General features: G+C 40.2%; 1 protein-coding gene across 8 annotated transcripts in view; it reads left to right on the top strand.

Annotated features, from left to right (window-relative positions):
* The window catches only part of KIT (KIT proto-oncogene, receptor tyrosine kinase), a 77,386-nt gene that overhangs the window by 40,024 nt on the left and 18,068 nt on the right, over positions 1–19,294 (top strand). For all 8 annotated transcript variants that reach the window (XM_031434462.2, XM_031434463.2, XM_064486524.1 and 5 more), the window contains 3 exons: positions 1,257–1,425; positions 5,608–5,797; positions 7,797–7,912. In XM_031434462.2, the coding sequence (XP_031290322.2) occupies positions 1,257–1,425; positions 5,608–5,797; positions 7,797–7,912 (475 nt within the window). The remainder of the gene's footprint in view (positions 1–1,256; positions 1,426–5,607; positions 5,798–7,796; positions 7,913–19,294) is intronic.

Here is a 19,294-nt window from a genome sequence, read left to right as displayed (position 1 = left end):
GGTTGTAGTTTTAAGGTATACTCATTTTGTGCTTTTTGCATAAAATAAGCATTTTTCTTATTTTCATAGATTCATAGTATTGATACCTGGTATATATTTAGGTGATCTCCAATTTTTCACTGCAGTAAATATCTTGGAGCTTTTGTTTTCTGCTGAGTTATTTCCTTGAGATAAATGTGCTAGAGTTGATCCGGGGTATGAACATGCCTCCAAGTTGCTTTCTAGAAGGATTGCTCTGATTTACAGTACTGTCAGAACGGTCTGATGCTAATAGCTTCACCAAAGCCTGGCCAGTGAATCACCCTTGATCTTGGTCCATGTCAGTATCAACTCCTGTTTACTTTCTTTTTTCAGTTGCTTTTTTTTTTTCAATTGTAGTAGGAATTTATTCATGTTACAGAAAATTTGGAAGATGCAGAACACTCTCCGCTACTCCCTTCAATCTCTTCACAGGGTGGTTATAGTTTATACTATGGTTTTTCCCCATGATGTTTTCCATACAAGGAATCTCTCCATGCTTTATCTACAGATAAATATTACCAGGGGGATGGTGAGATCACAAGAGTAAATTTACAACCATTTTTCTTATGCTTAAAATTTTAAGCTTATGCTTAATATTGGGCTTTGGTCTCATGTCTCACATACTTTGAAACTTCCTTTAATAGTTGCCAGAGTCCTGCTGGGTAAGAACTATAGGGTGAATTCTCAAGTTAGACTTAAACATTGTAATTCTATTTTCATTCATGAAAATAATATAAATGCTAATAAAATAGCACGATTGTTATTAGTGATATGTTTTCTTTCAAGCACTGGGATATAGCATAGAAAAATATATATATAATAGGAAGTATTAATGTGCTGTACGAAGATAAGGATATATTTAGTATGCTGATTTGTAAAATATCAGTATTCTGTAATATTTCCTATGTAGGAACTTCTAAAGTTTGTTACCGTTAAAAAATATTTAGCACTGCAGAGAATTTGGAATTATGTATGCTATGGTTATGAAGAAATGAATTTTCATGTTTTTTTCCAATCATTAATAATGACTATCTTTCAATATAATCCTGTAATATGAAGTGTTCCAAAGACAGACTTGTCATGATGTTTTATTATTCTTTCTTAAGTGGTGTATAATGAATGCTAATATGGAAAAGTTAATTGCTGCTATTTTTAATTTATCTGGGAAAGATCCTGAATATAAATTTTATGGTAATCTTTGATTTTTTTTTTTCCTTCCCTTCTGAAACCCACAGACTAAAGCACAGGTGAAGCGGAATAGCTGGCATCAGGGTGACTTCAATTTTCTACGTCAGGAAAGACTGACTGTCAGCTCAGCGAGAGTTAACGATTCTGGAGTGTTCATGTGTTATGCCAATAATACTTTTGGATCAGCAAATGTCACAACAACCTTAGAAGTAGTAGGTAAATATCTCTGGGAATGTATAAATTACTGGCAGTAGTGAATGAAGAAATTACTAGATAGTTTCCTTTCTCTGTTAATGGAATGTTGAACAGATTCTTAGATATTTTATTATCACTGAATGAATAAATGAATGAGTGAACACATGAAAGAAAATGATTGTTGTAGCCTCTTCTGGCGAGAGCACAAAGGCAGATTCTGCCAGTTTCACGGAGGGAAGTGGAAAGCTGTAACTGAAGTTGTTTGAACGTGTCATTTGCTGCTTCCCCGATTCCCCCCCAACAATTGAAATGTAGGTTGAGCTTTCCCCAAAATTTTAGTCCTTGCTGAATGGCTTGAGTTTGGAAATGGATGCAGATGCTCCCTTTGGAGGAGTGCATATGCTTAGAGCTGAAAGTATTTCCCCGAGTCATTTCATGAGGCTCCTCAGCCTTTTGGTTTATCATTTTACCGCTCGTGGGTGCTAGTGCCTTTGTAGTAGAAAGGGCTGAATTGGGCTTTTCCTCCTCAGAACACCCCTGACCTCACCCTGTCCTCCAACCTTATGGGCTTGTAGCATAAATCTTCAGGAAGGCAGCCCACTGAGCACAGGTCATTGGTTCTACAGAGCATAAATGGAAACCTGGTAACCTGTGCCCTAACTCCGTCCATCATCTCTGGCATACACGCTGGGTTTAGTCTTCCCTGCTCCAGAAATCTCTACCTAATCTCTACTAAATATCTACCTAATGAGAGCAGACTATAGTGAAGTACATGATGTTTTTGATTTACTGAAAATAACAATAATTTAAAAATTACTTCATTTATCCTCTTGTCTTTTGAATATTGTTGGCATTTAATCTATTTTCTTGTCTTTTTAATGCAACCAAATTCTCAGCTCTTGACTTTTAAGTACTTGTTAGGGTGGTGAAATTCTTCATCATGAGCAATGATAAAATGAAATGATATTTGTGTTCAGTTCTCTCCTTTCCCCCGTATTTCTTCAATAATTTATGCAGCAATGTTAGAGGTCTGTGATTTCTCCCACAGTAATCGCCTATGATTTTGGCATTTCTGCCCATGTTGTAATGGAAAGTATCTCACCAGACTGAATGTGGAAGAGACACTTCACTTGCAATTATAAAGCCAGCCCAGAGAAAGAGTATTGCTCTGTCCCTAAGCATGGTTGTGAACCATTTATTAATTTGAATAAAAGGCTATGCTTTTAAAATATTAAACTTCATAAGTGCTAATTTGCTAAGTTGATTAGGGAGCATGTTGATATATCAGCTTCAGCTCCAGAAAGCAATTAGTAAGGATGTTTTGAGCATATTGTTGTATGTAATCAGATTTTTAAAATCCATTCATCAATTTCCAACAATATAACTGTATAACTGGAAAGACTTGGGACTGTGAAACCTGAATCTGGTTTTATGCTGTTTCGGGAGCGCGTTGGAGTGGAACAAGGACAGGAAGAGACAAAGAGAAAACTAATTTCTTTAGGGGCTGGAAATAGGATTTGGACATGAGATGGAGTGGTGCAGAGCACGGGGCTTCGGGATGGCCCCGACCTGGTTTTGAGCTGGGGCTCTGCCACTTAGCTTTTTTTTTTTTAAATTTTTTATTGAAGTGTAGTCAATTTACAATGTTGTGGTAGTTTCCGGTATACAGTGTGGTGATTCAGTTTTATATCTATATACACACACACACATATAGATACTTTTTCACTATAGGTTATTATAAGGTATTGAATCTAGTTCCCTGTACTATATATAGCAGGGCCTTGTTGTTTATGTATTTTATATATCGTAGTTTGCATGCTGTTTAACTTTTGAATGCATCTCACTTTAATTTTCTCTTCTGAGAAGCACAGCCTCTAACTCCCAAAGCTGCAGAAAGGAGAAAGGCAATGGCTTTTATAGATGTGCCTGGCATAGTGTTAGCACTTGATTAAATGTTAATGTATCACCAATTTCTTAATGCACACTTACTTGAAGAAATCATTTTTTATGTTATAACAACTCGGGTGGGGCTCTTTGATTCTAGTAATTCTTATACTTCATGAATTTGAGACTGTGTTCTATTATAGGACATAAAACTATGTTGAGCAAACTAGACTACAGATAAACTCTGGAGGAACTTAAGTATTTTTTACATATACGTGATTGTGAGAGAACTGAGTGCAAATGTTGTTGCCTGTAATATTTGAATATTTTGCATTCTGTAGTATCTTTGACTTTATGACCTTGAGTACCTGAACATTTAATGTAGCATTCAGACAAAATATTTATTTCCTCGAAATTAACCTAAATTAGCTTAAAGAATGGCGGAGGAGGGGGTACCATTTATGATTCAGATATTAGAAAAGGGGGTGATTTCCATCCTTGATTTCATTTGGATGATGTTTTATTTTCACCTGAAAAATATTTCTTCCATCGATACAAAGGGCAGTTGGACTCCATTTTTTATTCTGAATCTGTAGGAAACTAAAGGACAGTAAATAGTCTAATGAGAACCTCATGTGGGATATAATTATATTTAGCCAAGTAGTGCCAAAGATAAGGGCAATTTAAAATTTTATAATTAACTTTCAAATTTTGAAGAATAAATAGAAGAATAAGATTAAAACTCTTCCATAATTCTGCTGACTTGATATAACCATTTTTAGGTTTTGGCATATTGTTTATATTTTTACATGCAACAGGGGTTTAATTATACATATAATTTCATTTTCTCTCTCTTTCTTACTTAAAGTGTATGGAGACTCCAGGTGTGCTGCAGGGAGAAGAGGCCAGCCTTGGGTAGCCAGCTATATGGCTTTCCAGGACTTGATTTTTTTCATCTATAAATTATGGGTCACAAGCGGTTTCTTTCCGTATTGTTGTAACAGTGAATATTTGCTATAATTATTAAATAAAATGTATGTTAAAGTACTCAGGGCAGTTCTTGGCACATAGCAGGCATTCCATAAATGGAGACTATAAATGTAATATTGACAATTATTTTATTATAGTCTTTTCCAAGCTTTTATTTTATTTTTATTATTATTTTTATTATTATTATTATTATTATGATTATTATGATTATGATTATTATTATTATTATTATATAACGTTTCTCAGGGCTGCTTTATTTATTTAACCAGTTCCCTATTTTCTCATTTTAAAAATTGTTATAACTAGTGCAAATAGTGGTTCTTTCTGCATGTAGCTATCTCACTAAGAGTTCTCCAAATTAAATTGAAAAATAGATCATTTTTAAAAATTCTTTATTGCTAAATGCTTTCTAAAAGAGTTGTGCCAATTTGCAGAGTGTGACCGGTGTGCTTCTTTTACTACACTTGCAAAATTATTCAGTTTATTTCAAATTCGTTTTGCTATTTTCCCATAGAATGGATATACATTATTTTTTAACAGCTTTATTGAAGTTTTGCTGTTTTTAATATGTGAAAGGGATGCTTTATTTAAGTTACTAGTTTATTTTTCCTTCTATATTTTCATGTCCTCTTTTTTCTATTACCTTAATTCGTTTTACCATATAGACATCTTAAAATGTCCATGTATTCAGATTTATCTTTTATATGATTTCTTTTTTTTTTCTGCTGTTGCTTCTTAAAGGCCTAGAAAACTATCCCCTTTGTAGAAGTTTGATAGAAGTCAGTTCAGTCGTTTAGGTAAAAGAATGGTTTGATTGTTAAAATGCTGTCCTTGGTTCATCTGTGGTATATGATGCAATAAGAAGACCTAAGTTTGTTTTTTTTCAAATACTAAATGACATTCTTTCAACATGTTTATGGAACATTGGGGGCAGTCTTCTGGATTTATGACATCTCCTTATCACATGTACAACTACACTGGGTCTGAGTATGGGCTAGAAACTATTTAGTTCAGATACTGTTTAACCTAATAAACATCATGACTGGTAGTTCCAGAAGACTTATAAGATGATGAGAGATCTTTAACAGAGTTGCTTAAGAGACAGAGATGGGAGAATAAACATCTCCAGTTTGCGTCCTTTCTCACTTTATGACCACGAGACTCCAAGAGCAAAACAAAATGTAAAATGGCTACTTAAAATTCTTATTTGTCATTGCCAATGAATACTGGACATCAGTGAGTTACGTTTATAATCCAAAGATGAAGTTGTGTTGTGTGCCGGGATTTTGTGGGTAACAGTTTCTTTGTATTTCATTCTGCTGTGACTAGATAAAGGATTCATTAATATCTTCCCTACGATGAACACAACCGTATTTGTCAACGATGGAGAGAATGTGGATCTAGTTGTTGAGTACGAGGCATATCCCAAGCCTGAACACCGACAGTGGGTGTATATGAACAGAACCTTCACGGATAAGTGGGAAGATTATCCCAAGTCTGAGAACGAAAGTAACATCAGGTGAGAAGAGGGCTTAGCGCTGGGGCTTACACGCTTCCGCCCGCCCCCCTGACTCTCCGGATCCTGTTTCTGTGACCCATCAGTGTGTGAGAGGACAGCTGGGACAGAAGGAAGTGTGCGGCTACTTTCTGAGCCTTCTTCATTTCATTCTCTTGTGTGTTTGGAGCGCACAGAGAAGCCCATGCCTCAGTGTTCTCATTTGTAAACTGGAGGATAAAGTTCTCTCCTAGAATGTTTAAAGCAGTGACTGGCATAGACGGGGGGACACGTTAAATAATTCTCTTCAGAGAAAGAGGAATGTTCGTGCCTTTAATCATTTTTTTAAAACTGTAGGGAAACTAAGCCTCATCAAGTACCTTTGGGCCGGGCAGTGAACCCAAGTTGCTCTTACATCAAACCTCTCATTTGATCCCCAGAACATGTATAATGGAAACAGCAGTAGTGACACCTCATGGAAGCTGTCTGTGCCTTTTCCTGTTCTAAGTCCCTTCCATGTATTAACTCAACAATTTTAGTCTCCACAAACCCTATGAGGAGGCACTCTGACTTTCCTCATTTCTCAGAAGAGGAATCGGAGACTCAGATGAGTAATTTGTCCAAGAGCCAAAGGCTAGTGAGCGGTGTGTGCCTAGGTAGAGCTGGCATTTTCTTCTAGTCAGGAGCTCTTGGCTGTTGTCAGAATGTGGGTGACAGAGGATGCTGTCCTGGGCCAAGGTCTAAGGGCTGGTGGAAGAGAATGGATTGGGAGGTGTCCAGACTTCCTTCTTAAAAGACTTGGTGATTGAAGGGGTGGGGGAGAGGCAGGAGGAGTGGAAGATGCTCTCAGGAGTCTGGTTATGGCAGGCACACTGGATGGTGAGAGGCGATACTAGCTGAGTGGGGAGGGGCCAAGACAATGGACTCAGCTTGGGGTTTGTTGAATCTGGGGTTGACTGTGGGATCCTGAGTAGAGATATTCATGTAGGACAGACCCTAAGTCAGGTTCCCTAGAAGCAGAGCCTGAGAGACAGGGTCCCAGGCAAGGGCTTCATTAAAGGAGCGAGAGACCTGGCAGGGAGTGGAGGAGCTGGCTGGGGAGGGGAAAAGAGGAAAGAAAGGATGTGGGTGAACGTGGTCTGGTCCCAGGGGCACCCTGCACTGAGGGGCATGAAAATAGCTCTGTAGAGCAAGGACACATAGGTCAGACAGGGCTGGACTAGAGGGCAGGTTGTGAAAGTTGTGAGTGGACAGCCAGTAGTTCAAGGGAGCGTGGATTGCCCAGGGAGCGTGTGCAGTGTGAGAGGGGAGGCCGGACAAGCCACCGTGTGAGTCAAGTCTGTTGTGTGGGCCGAGAGCTGGCCAGGGTGCTCCCTCCACACTGGAGCCCACGTCGGTAACTCCCCCGATGGTTGGACTGTGTGCTCAGTCTACGCTGCTGTCTCTGGTGGCCCTGGTGTCAAACAGAAGCTTGAATAGCAAATGTTGCAAAGGATACTTGGAAGAAGTACCGGGGTAGGAGGAAAACCAGGAGATGGTGGTGTTGCAAGAAGGAAGGTGAGGGCAGTGGTATTGACCTTGCTGTGTGGCCCTGAAGTGTCTGTGTGGAGACACCTACATGTAGACGATGGGCAGTCTGGGGTTTTGCCAGGCGAGTGCCAGTAAAGCAGGGCAGGTGAGTTCAGGACACTGGTGAGAGGGAGGTTGAACAGAGGACCAGGGCGGGGAAGGATGCGGCCGTGGGGACAGCACAGGAAGAGGGAGAGGCTGCCGTGTCCGTGAGGTTGCCTTTATGCTGAGAAACCTTGCTTCACTCTATTCTCACACGCTAGGCGCTGGTCGCCAGTGAAATATGTGTGTATGTGTGTGTGTTTGCATTTTTTAACGTGGTTCTTGCAATTACTGAGTTAAGTGGGGCATATTTTTCCAAAACAGGCATGTGTTTCCAGGTAGAAACTGACAAAGACACACCCTCCAAGGCAGGCCGTCCCCAGGTGACTGATGAGGTGTCCTTTCTTTGCAGATACGTAAGTGAACTTCATCTCACCAGATTAAAAGGGACCGAAGGAGGCACCTACACGTTTCTCGTGTCCAATTCTGATGTCAGTTCTTCCATGACGTTTAGTGTTTACGTGAACAGTGAGTAGACCAAATGCCCTCTTATCTTTTTATTTTTTTATTCTTTTAAGTTGTGGCTCGTGTTTGTAACAGCTGCCGCACCGGGTTCATTGTGTACTGGGTAAATAATGTTTCATGATAATTTTGACCTTAACAAAGACCTCGTGGTTTGGTGGTTGGAAGAATGTGTACGGAAACCAGTTCCTTGTCCTACATTTCGCTGACCACATGACCTGGTAGCTGACTCTCAGATTCTGGGTGCTGCCTTTGAAGTCAACAGAGGAGCCATAGAAGTGAAAAATAATAGTTCGAGGGAGAGTGTATTGCTATTGATTGTTGAAATGGGGAGCCAGAGGTTGAATAGGAGCTGGATTATAGTATTAGGTGGGAAAGAGATGCTTTCAAGCCCTGACATGATTTCTTTGTTATGTTGCTTTCTCTTTCGGGGTTGGGGTATTATTTGAGTTTAGATTGTTCTCCCACTGACATGAATGTAGTATTGGTCTGGGTGGGTCGCCACTGCGTCCCATGCAGGGATGTGGGGGAAGGGAGCAGGTGGTTTAGGGTGGGAGGATGGCGGTGGACGTGAGAACCTGAACACCTTAGCCCTGCGTGGCCAGCACCCCACAGTGTCTTGGGGCAGTGTCTCTGCACAGAGGCTGAGGCCCAGGGAGAGTGTTCACCAGCTGGGGCTTTTGCCAGGGGTAGGGTCTGCTCCTGGCTCTACTCCGGGGCTGTCTGCATTTCCCAGGAAGGGCAGCAGGTTCCTGGCACACACACCACACCAGGGAAAGGACCAGAGACGGGAGGCTTCCAAAGACAAAGAATCCCCAGGGACTGGCCCAGAAAATGACCACTGAAATTAGCCATCCTGGGCATGGGGGGAGCAGGTGAGGTGATGACCTGGACCACTCCCTAGAGAGCAGCTTTGCATGTGTTGGGCAGCAGGATGGGACAGGTCCCTGTCCTCGAGGAGCTAATTATTTGCCATATGGAGTGGTTTTCCATCACCACCTCACTGATGCTGTGCTCACCAGCACGGTGAGGGGGGTGCATGACCCCTTTACAAATGAAGACAAGAAACAGCTAGCGAGTGGCATTCAAGACAGGTTTTTGATTGCTAATCTGGAGTCTTTTGTCTATTTCAACATTTCCCAAATTGTGTTTCCTGAACAAGGTGTTAACATGTAGTTAAATAAGTGTCGCATCGACATAAACACTTTTCTGACCTGCGGGCCTGCCCCGCATCCTTAATACGCTAACGTGTATTACACCTTCCCAGGGGGAGGCGTGGGATTGAGCATACATCTCCGATGTGTATGACCACAGAACTCAAGGGAAACATGTTAATTAACATCTCAGTTCTTTGGAAAGTTTTGATTACATGGTATCTCACTGGCCCGCAATTCAAGTATCTCTAGATTAACTCAGATGTTAATCAGAGGAGCTTAGTGTATCACACATGGGCAAAATTACCTGCTTCTGAAAAATCTTAATGTTCAAGTAATTGAAGAGATGATTGCAGGTAAATCAATATCCTTGCAAGCATCATCTGCATCCTGTCCATACAAAACTTTATTTTGGGTGTTCTAGCGCAGTGCTTCATCCCTGGTAAAGGACCCTTTGTTTTCCTAGTTTCCAGTTCATTCTGGATCAGTACTTACACAGTGAGAACCAGTCACTAGAAAAGTGAGATGGAAAAGAACAAAGATACATAAAAATCTAAGAATGGATTTTTTTTATTATTAGATTCAGCAGATATAATAATTAAATTAAACTGTTCCTTCTAAATGCTTATCTCAGCTTCTGTACTTACCTCCTGTGGACCACTACCAACAGATCATGGACAAGGCCTGGCTTTGAGAAGCTTAGTAGTTGGGAATTTTATACGGTTGGGTTGCTTGCATTTTTCCCCTGGCTTCAAAGGATGCATTAAGGTCTGTCTCTTTTCCCCTTTTTCATGCTCCCATTTGCCAGCATATGGTCTGCCAGTTGGTCATGAGTCATCAACCTTAGAAGGACATCTCTGAAGTCACCCTTACTTTCCTCTGGGTGACGGAAGTGCTACCATTTTACTTACCAGCCTAATTTACCACTGGACGGGATCCGTTTTAATCACCTCTGCTGGTGAACACATGCTTGTTTGAAACTAGACAGGAACTATGGTCTTAACCTTCCCAAATGATCCTTTCTTGGATTCCTTGTTAGTGCAGGAGGCCTCTGCTCCTGGGGTCTGGGTGCGTAGAGCACCCAGCATGTACTGAGCTCCTGCTTTGTGGCACTGAGCACGCAGGTGAAGGTGTGTCGTTTCTGCCCTCTTGGGTGAATCTCTTCAGGTAGTCTCTTCATCGGTGTCAGTTTATTCCAAACACTAAGCTGATAAAAGCTGTTTATTTCACTTACCTAACCCCTTGGATTTCTTGATCTCCAGAGGCTTTGACAGAGGTAGCATTTTTGTATGAAACTTTGATCTGTTTGCTATGAAATATGTCCCAGCTGATCTTCACAGATATAGTTAGCTAGTTTCTTTGTTGATTTTTATTTCTGGGGCTTGGAAATTCTAATTAATGCTCTCATGATGCCAAGTTTTGTTTTGTTTTGTTTTGTTTAATGTTATATGTTAAAATCAGAAGCTCAAAATAGTTTAAAACTTGGAACAATTGTGTCCATTTGACATACCGTGGTTTTAGCTGAGCCAAGTACACATGTAGATCTACTGCATGGTTTAGTCTGTAAATAAACTGAGCCCCAGGAATTTTTGCACTCTGCAAAAATTAGAATGAATAAAAATCAGAATAATAATTGCAAACTATTAGTGTAGGAAATTCAGGCTACTTTTACTCAGTGACAGGGACCCATAATTGCTTAATAGATTCAACTGTGAGAAATGCTCAGGAAAATCCTTGATTTTAAATAGTTAAATGTTGGTGGCTGAAAAATCCATTTGTTTTGAAAATTCCGCATGTAGATCTGAAGATATTGTGTGTGTTTGTGTTTTAGTCACTTATGTGGGAGACTTTGAGAGAAAAATATGTACTTGTTAAGCTTGAAAATGTTTTAATATGTTTTTAACATCTCTAACAAGCCATAATTTACATGGGTCTGTTAAGTTGACTCAGTGACATTAAACGTGGTTTATAATGGCCAAAAAATGAAACAAAAAAATCAGTGATTCTTTACATTGAAGTTGCATTACTATATTTACTCTTGAATTGCTTATTGGAGACATATATGGAAATCAGATTCTTAGTTCTAAAAAGAAGTTTGATGTCTTCAATGAAAATGACTGTTTCCCATTCAGATCAAAATTGGGAGGAAAATAGAGGTCTAAGAACTATAAAGCTACCCAAATGTGTTTTCTTTTTTTTTTTCTTTTCCAAATGTGTTTTCTTAATAGGCTTTAACTACTCTTTCCAAACTTCCTGCAGATGTTGGAAAAAAGTGGCATCATCAAGATCCTGTAGGTAGCCTGTGACGCTCGATTAGAAACCTCTGATCTCTTCGGTTACAACAAATGTCACATAATAAAAAGGCCAAACATGTATTTTAACCCTAATTATCCACTTGTCTCCTCTTTATCCGTCTTTCTCATACACACCCCCCACATTTTCCTTATCCATTCATCCATTGAAGGAAATTTGTTTATTTCCATACCTAGGCTATTGTGAATATTACTGCAGTGAACATGGTAGTTCTGTTTTTCATTCCTTGAGGAAACTTCATACTGTTTCCATAATGGCTATACCAGTTCACCTTCCCACAAACAGTGTACAAGAGTTCGCTTTCCTCCACATCCTCACCAACACCTGTTTTCTCCTGTCTTTTTGATAATAGCTATGCTGACAGGTGTGAGACGATATCTCACTGTGGTTTTGATTTGCCAGTAAACTAAAATGACACTTCAAAATGCTATCTGGTTGCATTTCCAGATCAGTATTATGAATTTAAGATTTGTGGCAAATGATATCTAGGGGCCATACATAGATCCCTCTCCCATCTTGAAGATCTCTCCTTTAATGACAGACCTACCGGCTGAGTGAGAGGCCAGTGTACTCAGGTGGTGGTACAGGAAGGCAGGTAGGACAGGTAAGGTCTAGGGAACGAAGGGGCTCACCTTTCATCTTCTGGCTTACGAGGAACACAGGTAATGTTAGGCTCGATTGGATATCCTAATGACTGCTGAACTCTACCAGACTGACTCTCAAAATCACCCAGTTTCCCTCTGTTTATGGCAGAGTGTTAACAGGGGGTTGGACCAATTTAAGGAGAAGCTAAATAATGTATTATTTCTAAACCACTGCATCATATAATTGACATCCTGTCTGGTGTGAGCAATTATGTATAGATCCTACGGTATACCCAAATCAGTCAAGGTAGTAAATCACCCAGGATGAGGCCTCGTGATGGGAATACTTCCCTTTGACTGCATTTGCAGAATCTGGGCTGCCTTTTATGTAATTTTGGTCATAGTTAAATACAGTTACAAATGGCTGAACTGTCCTTCCAGGGAGAAGCCACCTTAAGTGCCACACCCTGCAAATAAAGCACAGAGCAGCCCACCATTTGCTAAAGGTGTGGGTAGACCTGTGAGGACAGCCGTGCAGACAGATGGCTTCAGATGGCCTCCCAGCCATCCATCTGGGTCACCCGCTTGGCTGGAAGTCTCAGGGCCTTTATATAGGCTGAAATAATACCCACGGTGGGCTTGCCTGCAAGGACTGCTCAGTTTGGGGGTTTGGGACACCTTTCGAGATCCTCATGAGTCAAAGTTACTAGGACTTTGCCTTTTTGGAAGGTGGAAATGTTTTCCTACCTCATAACCTGTTAGCCTTTCTATTTCCATTTTTTAAAGATGATATAGGACCTTCCAAACGTTTGGGTGTCCAAACCATACATGGGTTAGAGGCTAAAATTTTTAGACTTACTAGTAACACACTAACCAAGTTTTGCTTGAGAAGCTTTGCTTTTTAGTGTTTTTCTGTGTTTTTTTTCCTCTCTTTTTCCTATTAGATGGGTTCTATTAGACCTACTCCTGGGTTAAATTATTGGAATGCTGAAACATTAAATGAAGCTAGTGCTAAATAGAACTCCGTCTTTTTTTTAGAAAACTTGTTTTTGGTTTTTTTGTTTGTTTGTTTTGGATTTTTTTGTTAGTGGAAGTACTGGGGAATGAACCCAGGGCCTCATGCATGCTAAGCAGCGCTCTACCACTGAGCTATACCCTCCCCCAAGAACTCCTTTCTGATTTATTTACTTGCTTTTGAGAGTTTGCTGTAAGGTTTGTGCAAACATTTGTATGCGTGTGTTTTTAGATGAAAGTAATTTTTTCTTCTTATAAAAAAGTTATGTGAAGAATAGAATAGCTAGAAAATATAAATAAGCAAAAATAAGAATCAAACAAGTTTTAATTGTGCCTTTTAAAGTTTATTTGCATTTTATGGATTACGAGTGCTAAGATGTCTCTTCATGTGTATTTTTACAGGCCATTTTTTTAAACTGTTTTTTTTGGGGGAGGGACACAAATGAGCTTCTTTTGCTCACCTTGTTTTGGTGTGGAACAGTGAATGCATTGTAAGCAACTTTCCATGCCATAAAATTTCTTCTACGATATCACTTTGGCATCTCACTGCGTGGATGTTTTGTAATTTCTTGAACCCATATCTGATGCCATTTGAGACATTGTGGTATACGAGGTGGGGCTCTGAAATGATGTGACTGAGTTTTTAAAGAAACCATCAAACGATTACTTAAAGTTTACAATTATCTTGTTTAATCTGAAGTGAGTGACCTCGCCTGAGTGCCTGGAAGTCAATGAGGTTATCATCTGTCATTATCTTTCCTGCTCCTGTGTCTTGAACATATGTCATGGGAGATGTGCTGTGCTGGCTCTCAGGACAGTTCCAAATGAAGGAATAATTTTCAGATCTTAGTATGGGTAGCTAATCTATGTAAAAATAGTTGCTTGTCTTTCTACATTAATCTTTTCATAGATAATTTGAGATACTTGACAGTGTCTGAACTCTGGTTTTATTTTCTCTTCCTGAACTTGAGATGAGTTTTTGTTCTCAAATTGCTTGGGAGTTATGAGTGTTGTTTTTTGATGTGACACTTTAATATCTCCTCCTTATGCAGAGGATCTTTCTGGATGCAAGAATTGCTATAGACATTTAAATTGAAAGAAAAAAGGGATATCATGGCAACCTACTTCCAGAGTAGGATTTGATTCTCTTATATTCTGAAAAGATTTTAGGAAATGTGTTGGCATCATTTTTTCTTCATGTCTCATAAGAGGTCTGGTGGGGTCTGTTGCTAATTGGGGGATCTATTTAAATGCTGACCATTTGGAGGGCAGGGTAACCTGTCTGGATCCTTAGGCCCTTTGTTGGTGTGGTCTGGCCATTATTTCATGTCTGTGGTGGAAAAGCAGGAGGAAAAAACCTAGGTATATAACCATGTAAATCTTTGGCGAGTCTTGACCCTGGACCTGGGACATACTTTTCTAAAAATAGCATGAGTAGTAACTTTCACATTAGTGGAACTTCTACTCTGTGGAAATCTCCTTTCCAATTGAGCCACATGTGTTTTTACATCAAATTAGCCCCCTTCGTTTGCAAATGTATACAGTGTCACCTATAATTTAGTGGAAATTTAAATTCATCCAAGAGTAGGTACATAATTTTTCCATGGACATTGTGTCAGTAACTCTTCTCTATTTCTGAATTATGAGGCAAAATGAATTCACTACTTTGACAGAGTAGAAAAATATACCATTTTATCACATGCCTGATCCCTTGGCAGCAAGCAGAGTTGCATTGTGATGTGTGTGCGTATTCCCCCTTCCCTGTCTGGATCGCCCGACAAGGGTACTCGTATAAATTGAGCACCGTGATTCTGGCTGAGGAAGCCTTTCTCCAGGTACTTTCGTCATTTTAAAAAAAATGACTTTAAGGATTAGAAGATCTTTTTGATAGTTGTTTAGAACAGAGATTGGCAAACCGTAACCCTTTGGCCAGATTTGACAGGTATCCTATTTTTGAATGGTCCATAAACTAAGAATTAATTCCTTTTTCCTTTTCCCTTTCTTTTCCTTTCTTTCAGAGGTGGGAGAAAATGGTTGAAAAAAATCAGATTTTGTGAGAAGTGAATATAAAAGCCAAGTTTCAGTGTCCATAAATAAAGTTTTATTGGAACACAGCTACGCACATTTGCTCACACATCTATGGCTATGTTTGTGGTGTAATGGCAGGATCGAGTATTTATAAGAGAGACTCTTATTTACTGTCTCATTCTTTACATTGCAAGTTTGCTTACCCCTCATTTAGAACATCACTTCATTTTTACAATGATAGACACTCTGCTAAACATAGGCAGATGCAGGAGACTGTAGTTGAAGTTTTGTTGTGTTTGTTAACCAAATTTCTATGAAAGTGCCCATATGCCAGTTTCTGGGTATCTTTAAGAATGTATAAACCAAAATGCATTTCCTGTAATATCTATTCTGAGGATTTTTGAAAAGTACGATATTCCTTTTATAAGTAAAAGTTAACTTGAGTTTTTTTTTTTTACTTCTGTTTTAGTTGATTTTAATTCCTTTATTATAATGATACTATGGCAGGAATGTGGATTTGACTCAGACCCAAAAAAGGATAGTGACGAATTGCTACTAAGTATTGCTGTATTGCCATTGAATCTCATCAGATCTACAATCATAAAAACACATTTATCCTTATGATCCCCCTTCATTTAGTCTTCTGTTATATGCAGACTTACGTCTGTGTTCTTTGCTGATTATATAGTGTGGTCAAATGTGCATTTGTAGCAGGAGTTGGTAGAGGTGGTTAGGGTGAGTAAACAATTGTACACAGAGCTTCCCCCGTTACTTGGGTACCTCCTCCCACCACGCACTCCCAGCTCCTATTATCTGTACTGTGTTCTTTAAAATCTGATTTGTTCTTGCCTTCCTTATGGACCTGATGGTGGTGAAATAATTTTTTTTTTAAGATCATATATCTGTGGGGGTAAATCAGCAAATGGTTGGGATTTTTAATTGCATGAGCAATAAATTCTCAGAAGGGTTATAATTATAAGTACTCTGAAATCTGCCACAGGCTGATCCGTGTTGTTGGAGACACCAGAATGACTCAGGTCCACGGCACGTTGAAAGGAGACAAGGCTGTTTTTTATCTCCACAGGAAATACATAACTTATACACCTCTTAGGCTTATCTAAACCTCCAACTTGGGAGGAATTAGGGAATGTGTCATTTGGTGTACTGCTGATTGCAGAATATCTAAGAAAACACAGCTCAGATTTAACCTGGAGAATTGCAGGGAGTTAGGAATCTTTAAAAGCAAAATGTATATTTAATGACTTAGACGGTGCATTGAGGCACTTAGAAAATGCAGATGAGCCCAGATTTTCATTTTTAGGAATCAGAATTAAACCTAGCTCATTCTTTATGCATTAAACATTTTCCTAGTGCAACTTGCCACGTACAGCCCAAACTGTACTCGTGTAATTTATCCTTTTCAGAATGAGGTCCTTGTCACCAGTGTTAGGGACAGGGCTGGAATTAGGATGAGGCAAGAGAGTTGCCTAGGGTGTAAAATTCAAGGAGGGGCTCAATCACGGTGCTAGCCTATATTTGCAATACCTAGAAGGTGGGTGGGTGCCTTCTTCAATTCCTCACCCTAGATGCTTTTCTTTGCCTCACCTTAGTGAGGTAAGGCTCTGATAGGGTCCCTTGAAGATTCTCTAAAAAAGCCCATTGCTGGCTAAGATCCTCAGCTTACTAAATCTCCAGGGGCTGTGGGGGGGAGGTGGCAGGAATGTGCATTTTAACCTCTTCTCTTAGTGCTTCAAATGCTCATCGAAGTTTGAGGGACCTTCTGCCAGCCTAAGATTCACCAGGACAAGAGCTACTCCTCAGGTAACGGTTGCGATAGTGGCTTAAAAATCTGCCTAATTAGCCAGCAGGCAGAAACAAGTAGGCCAGCCGGACCCCACCCCTTGCCAGCCCTGGCCGTTGTATAACTGCCACCAGGTGTCACGCTGGAAGGCTTGGCTCTGAGAGCAGTTGTACCCAAAGCTAAATGTAATTGATTATGTAATTTTTAGCTGTTCCAATTTTTTTTAAGTTGAAAAATGTTTTATAGGGTCATTATTAGCTATGTGTTCATTGTAAGAAAAAAATGAGAAAATAAGTCAAAAGAATGAAATAGAATCTATCCTCAACCCGTTACTACCAGAGATGACCACTGTGAACATCTTAAGGCATCCTTTCAGCCCTTTTTTTCCTACTGGGTTAAAACTGAATTCCACTGAAAATCCATTATGTAGCATTAGGAAGAATGAGGGACAGAAGAAAGGTTAGTATAAGGACATGGATATCAGGAAGTTAATTCCCCCTTGAGTCCTACCCAGTTATCTTTACTCTCCATTCATAGACCCTCCCCTCATCATTAATCTCAGTATGGAAGAAAATTCACACAGCCAGGGATATGTGTGGATTTCTCATCTCATGCCCACCACTGCAAAAATAATGTAAATTGTGCCCCTACACGGGAAAGTCACCATTAGGCTTTTCTTCCAGGTCCCTTCTTGTGACTCTAACAGAATTATTTTGGGATCTGAGGGCCTTGTTCCTTTGGGGGAGACTTAATCACCGAACAGCTCTTATCGTGTGCCTGCCATCGGTCAGACTCTGCTAGGAGTCAGAGGTGCAGTCAGTAAGGCGCTGTTCTTGCCCTTGAGAATGTACGGTCTAATGGTAGAGGCAGACCACGATGTGGCAGAAGAGCATCAGGTATCCACAAGTGCTTCCAGAACAGGGAGGCGAGACTAACCCACGTGGCTTTGGAGAGTGAGGATGGCTTGGAGAAGGAGATGACACTTGACTTGAGTCCAGAGACACCCGCCGTATGGCGCCTGCAGTCTTCAGCATATAGCATTCTCCCAAAGTTCCACTGTTTTCTGTGTTATGTCCTACTTTTCAGCCCAATCACACAGTTGCCTACGATAATTAAATGAAACTTGCCAGATGGATGCTTTCGCAAGACGATGGCTTGTCTTCTTGCTCTATTTGTGAAAGCTGGCATTGGATCCAGACTCTCAAGGATGCCCCTACCTTGAGATTGCTTTTGGAGTGTTGCTCTTTTGTGGGTCTTAGCCAAATGGCCTGCCCGTCAGCAGGGCCAGGTTGAATGACAGGTGGGTGTGCCACGCATGTGGACACTGATCTCTGCCAAGCCATTTTGCCACCAGGAGGTGAGGTGCTGAGAGGTTGTTCCACAAAGATGTCATTTACCAATGTTACCTTCCTTTGAGGAGATAAACTTCCGATCTGTCAGTCTTTTCCTTTGACCATGTATATTTTTCCTATCAGTTGCAAGATAATTGATGTCAAATTCCCAACGCATCAGGTTAAAACACATGCACATTCTCATGCTATCTTAATCAATTTTCAGATCACTGAGGAGAATATTTAGTGACAAGTACAGTTAACTTAATTGGTAGCAGACTTGATTAACGGAGGAGGGTAGGTACTCTGAATAAAAAAGCGTAACTGGACCATTAATAAACTAGTCATTAATAAATTCGTAATCAGTACATTTATTGTTTCATTTCTGTGCATCATTCTTGGTTCTTTGTGTGCTCCATCTCATTTAATTGTCACAACATCCCTATGAAATGGGTACTATTATTCCCATTGGACATACGAGGAGACTTGGTGAAGGGCAGAGCAGCTCTGGGTGTCGGGGCTGGTGTGCAGGTCTGCCTGCCACACGCACGGCCGCCCGTCGCTCTGTACTCAGACTTGGTGGCAGCAGATGCTGCACCATGGATACAGAGTGAGCACATCACCGTTCCTGTCACCAGATGCTTTCAGTGTAGCCGGCTCATTCTCAAAGGGTTAGAATCCTTCAGATATGTGACCAGTAGAACAACTGAACGTAAGTTCATCTTCCGTTCACTTTAGAAATAACCTCAAGAATTTTCAGGGCTTTACGGCACCCTTGATTGAATATCAGTTGATTATTATAGTTACACAGAAATGTCAAATTAGAGCATTCCTGCTGATACAGTTTACTTTTTCAGTGATTGTACTCAGGTTTAGATAGATGTATGAATAAAACTCTTGGGCTGGTTAAATTTTCTGTTCATATTTTGCATTTGAAATAAAAATTTGGAGTTAAAAGCCCGTATTCTTTCACTCTTATGTTTTGGCTTCTCTGTAAAAGGGCAGTTCAGATCTTTATCCGCACCACCCCCTCCAGACGCCTGCCTCTCAAACAAGGAAATTACTCGAGGGCGACCTGGGGGGCTTCTCTTTTCCTGTAACTCCTCCTAGTTTGATCTATTCCACTTCCTGCAATAACTTGAAATTCCTGTGGCAGTTCAGTC

Source organism: Camelus dromedarius, chromosome 1, assembly GCF_036321535.1.
Source record: "Camelus dromedarius isolate mCamDro1 chromosome 1, mCamDro1.pat, whole genome shotgun sequence".
NCBI classification, from domain to species: Eukaryota; Metazoa; Chordata; class Mammalia; order Artiodactyla; family Camelidae; genus Camelus; species Camelus dromedarius.
This window is presented reverse-complemented; position numbering and strand designations above follow the sequence as displayed.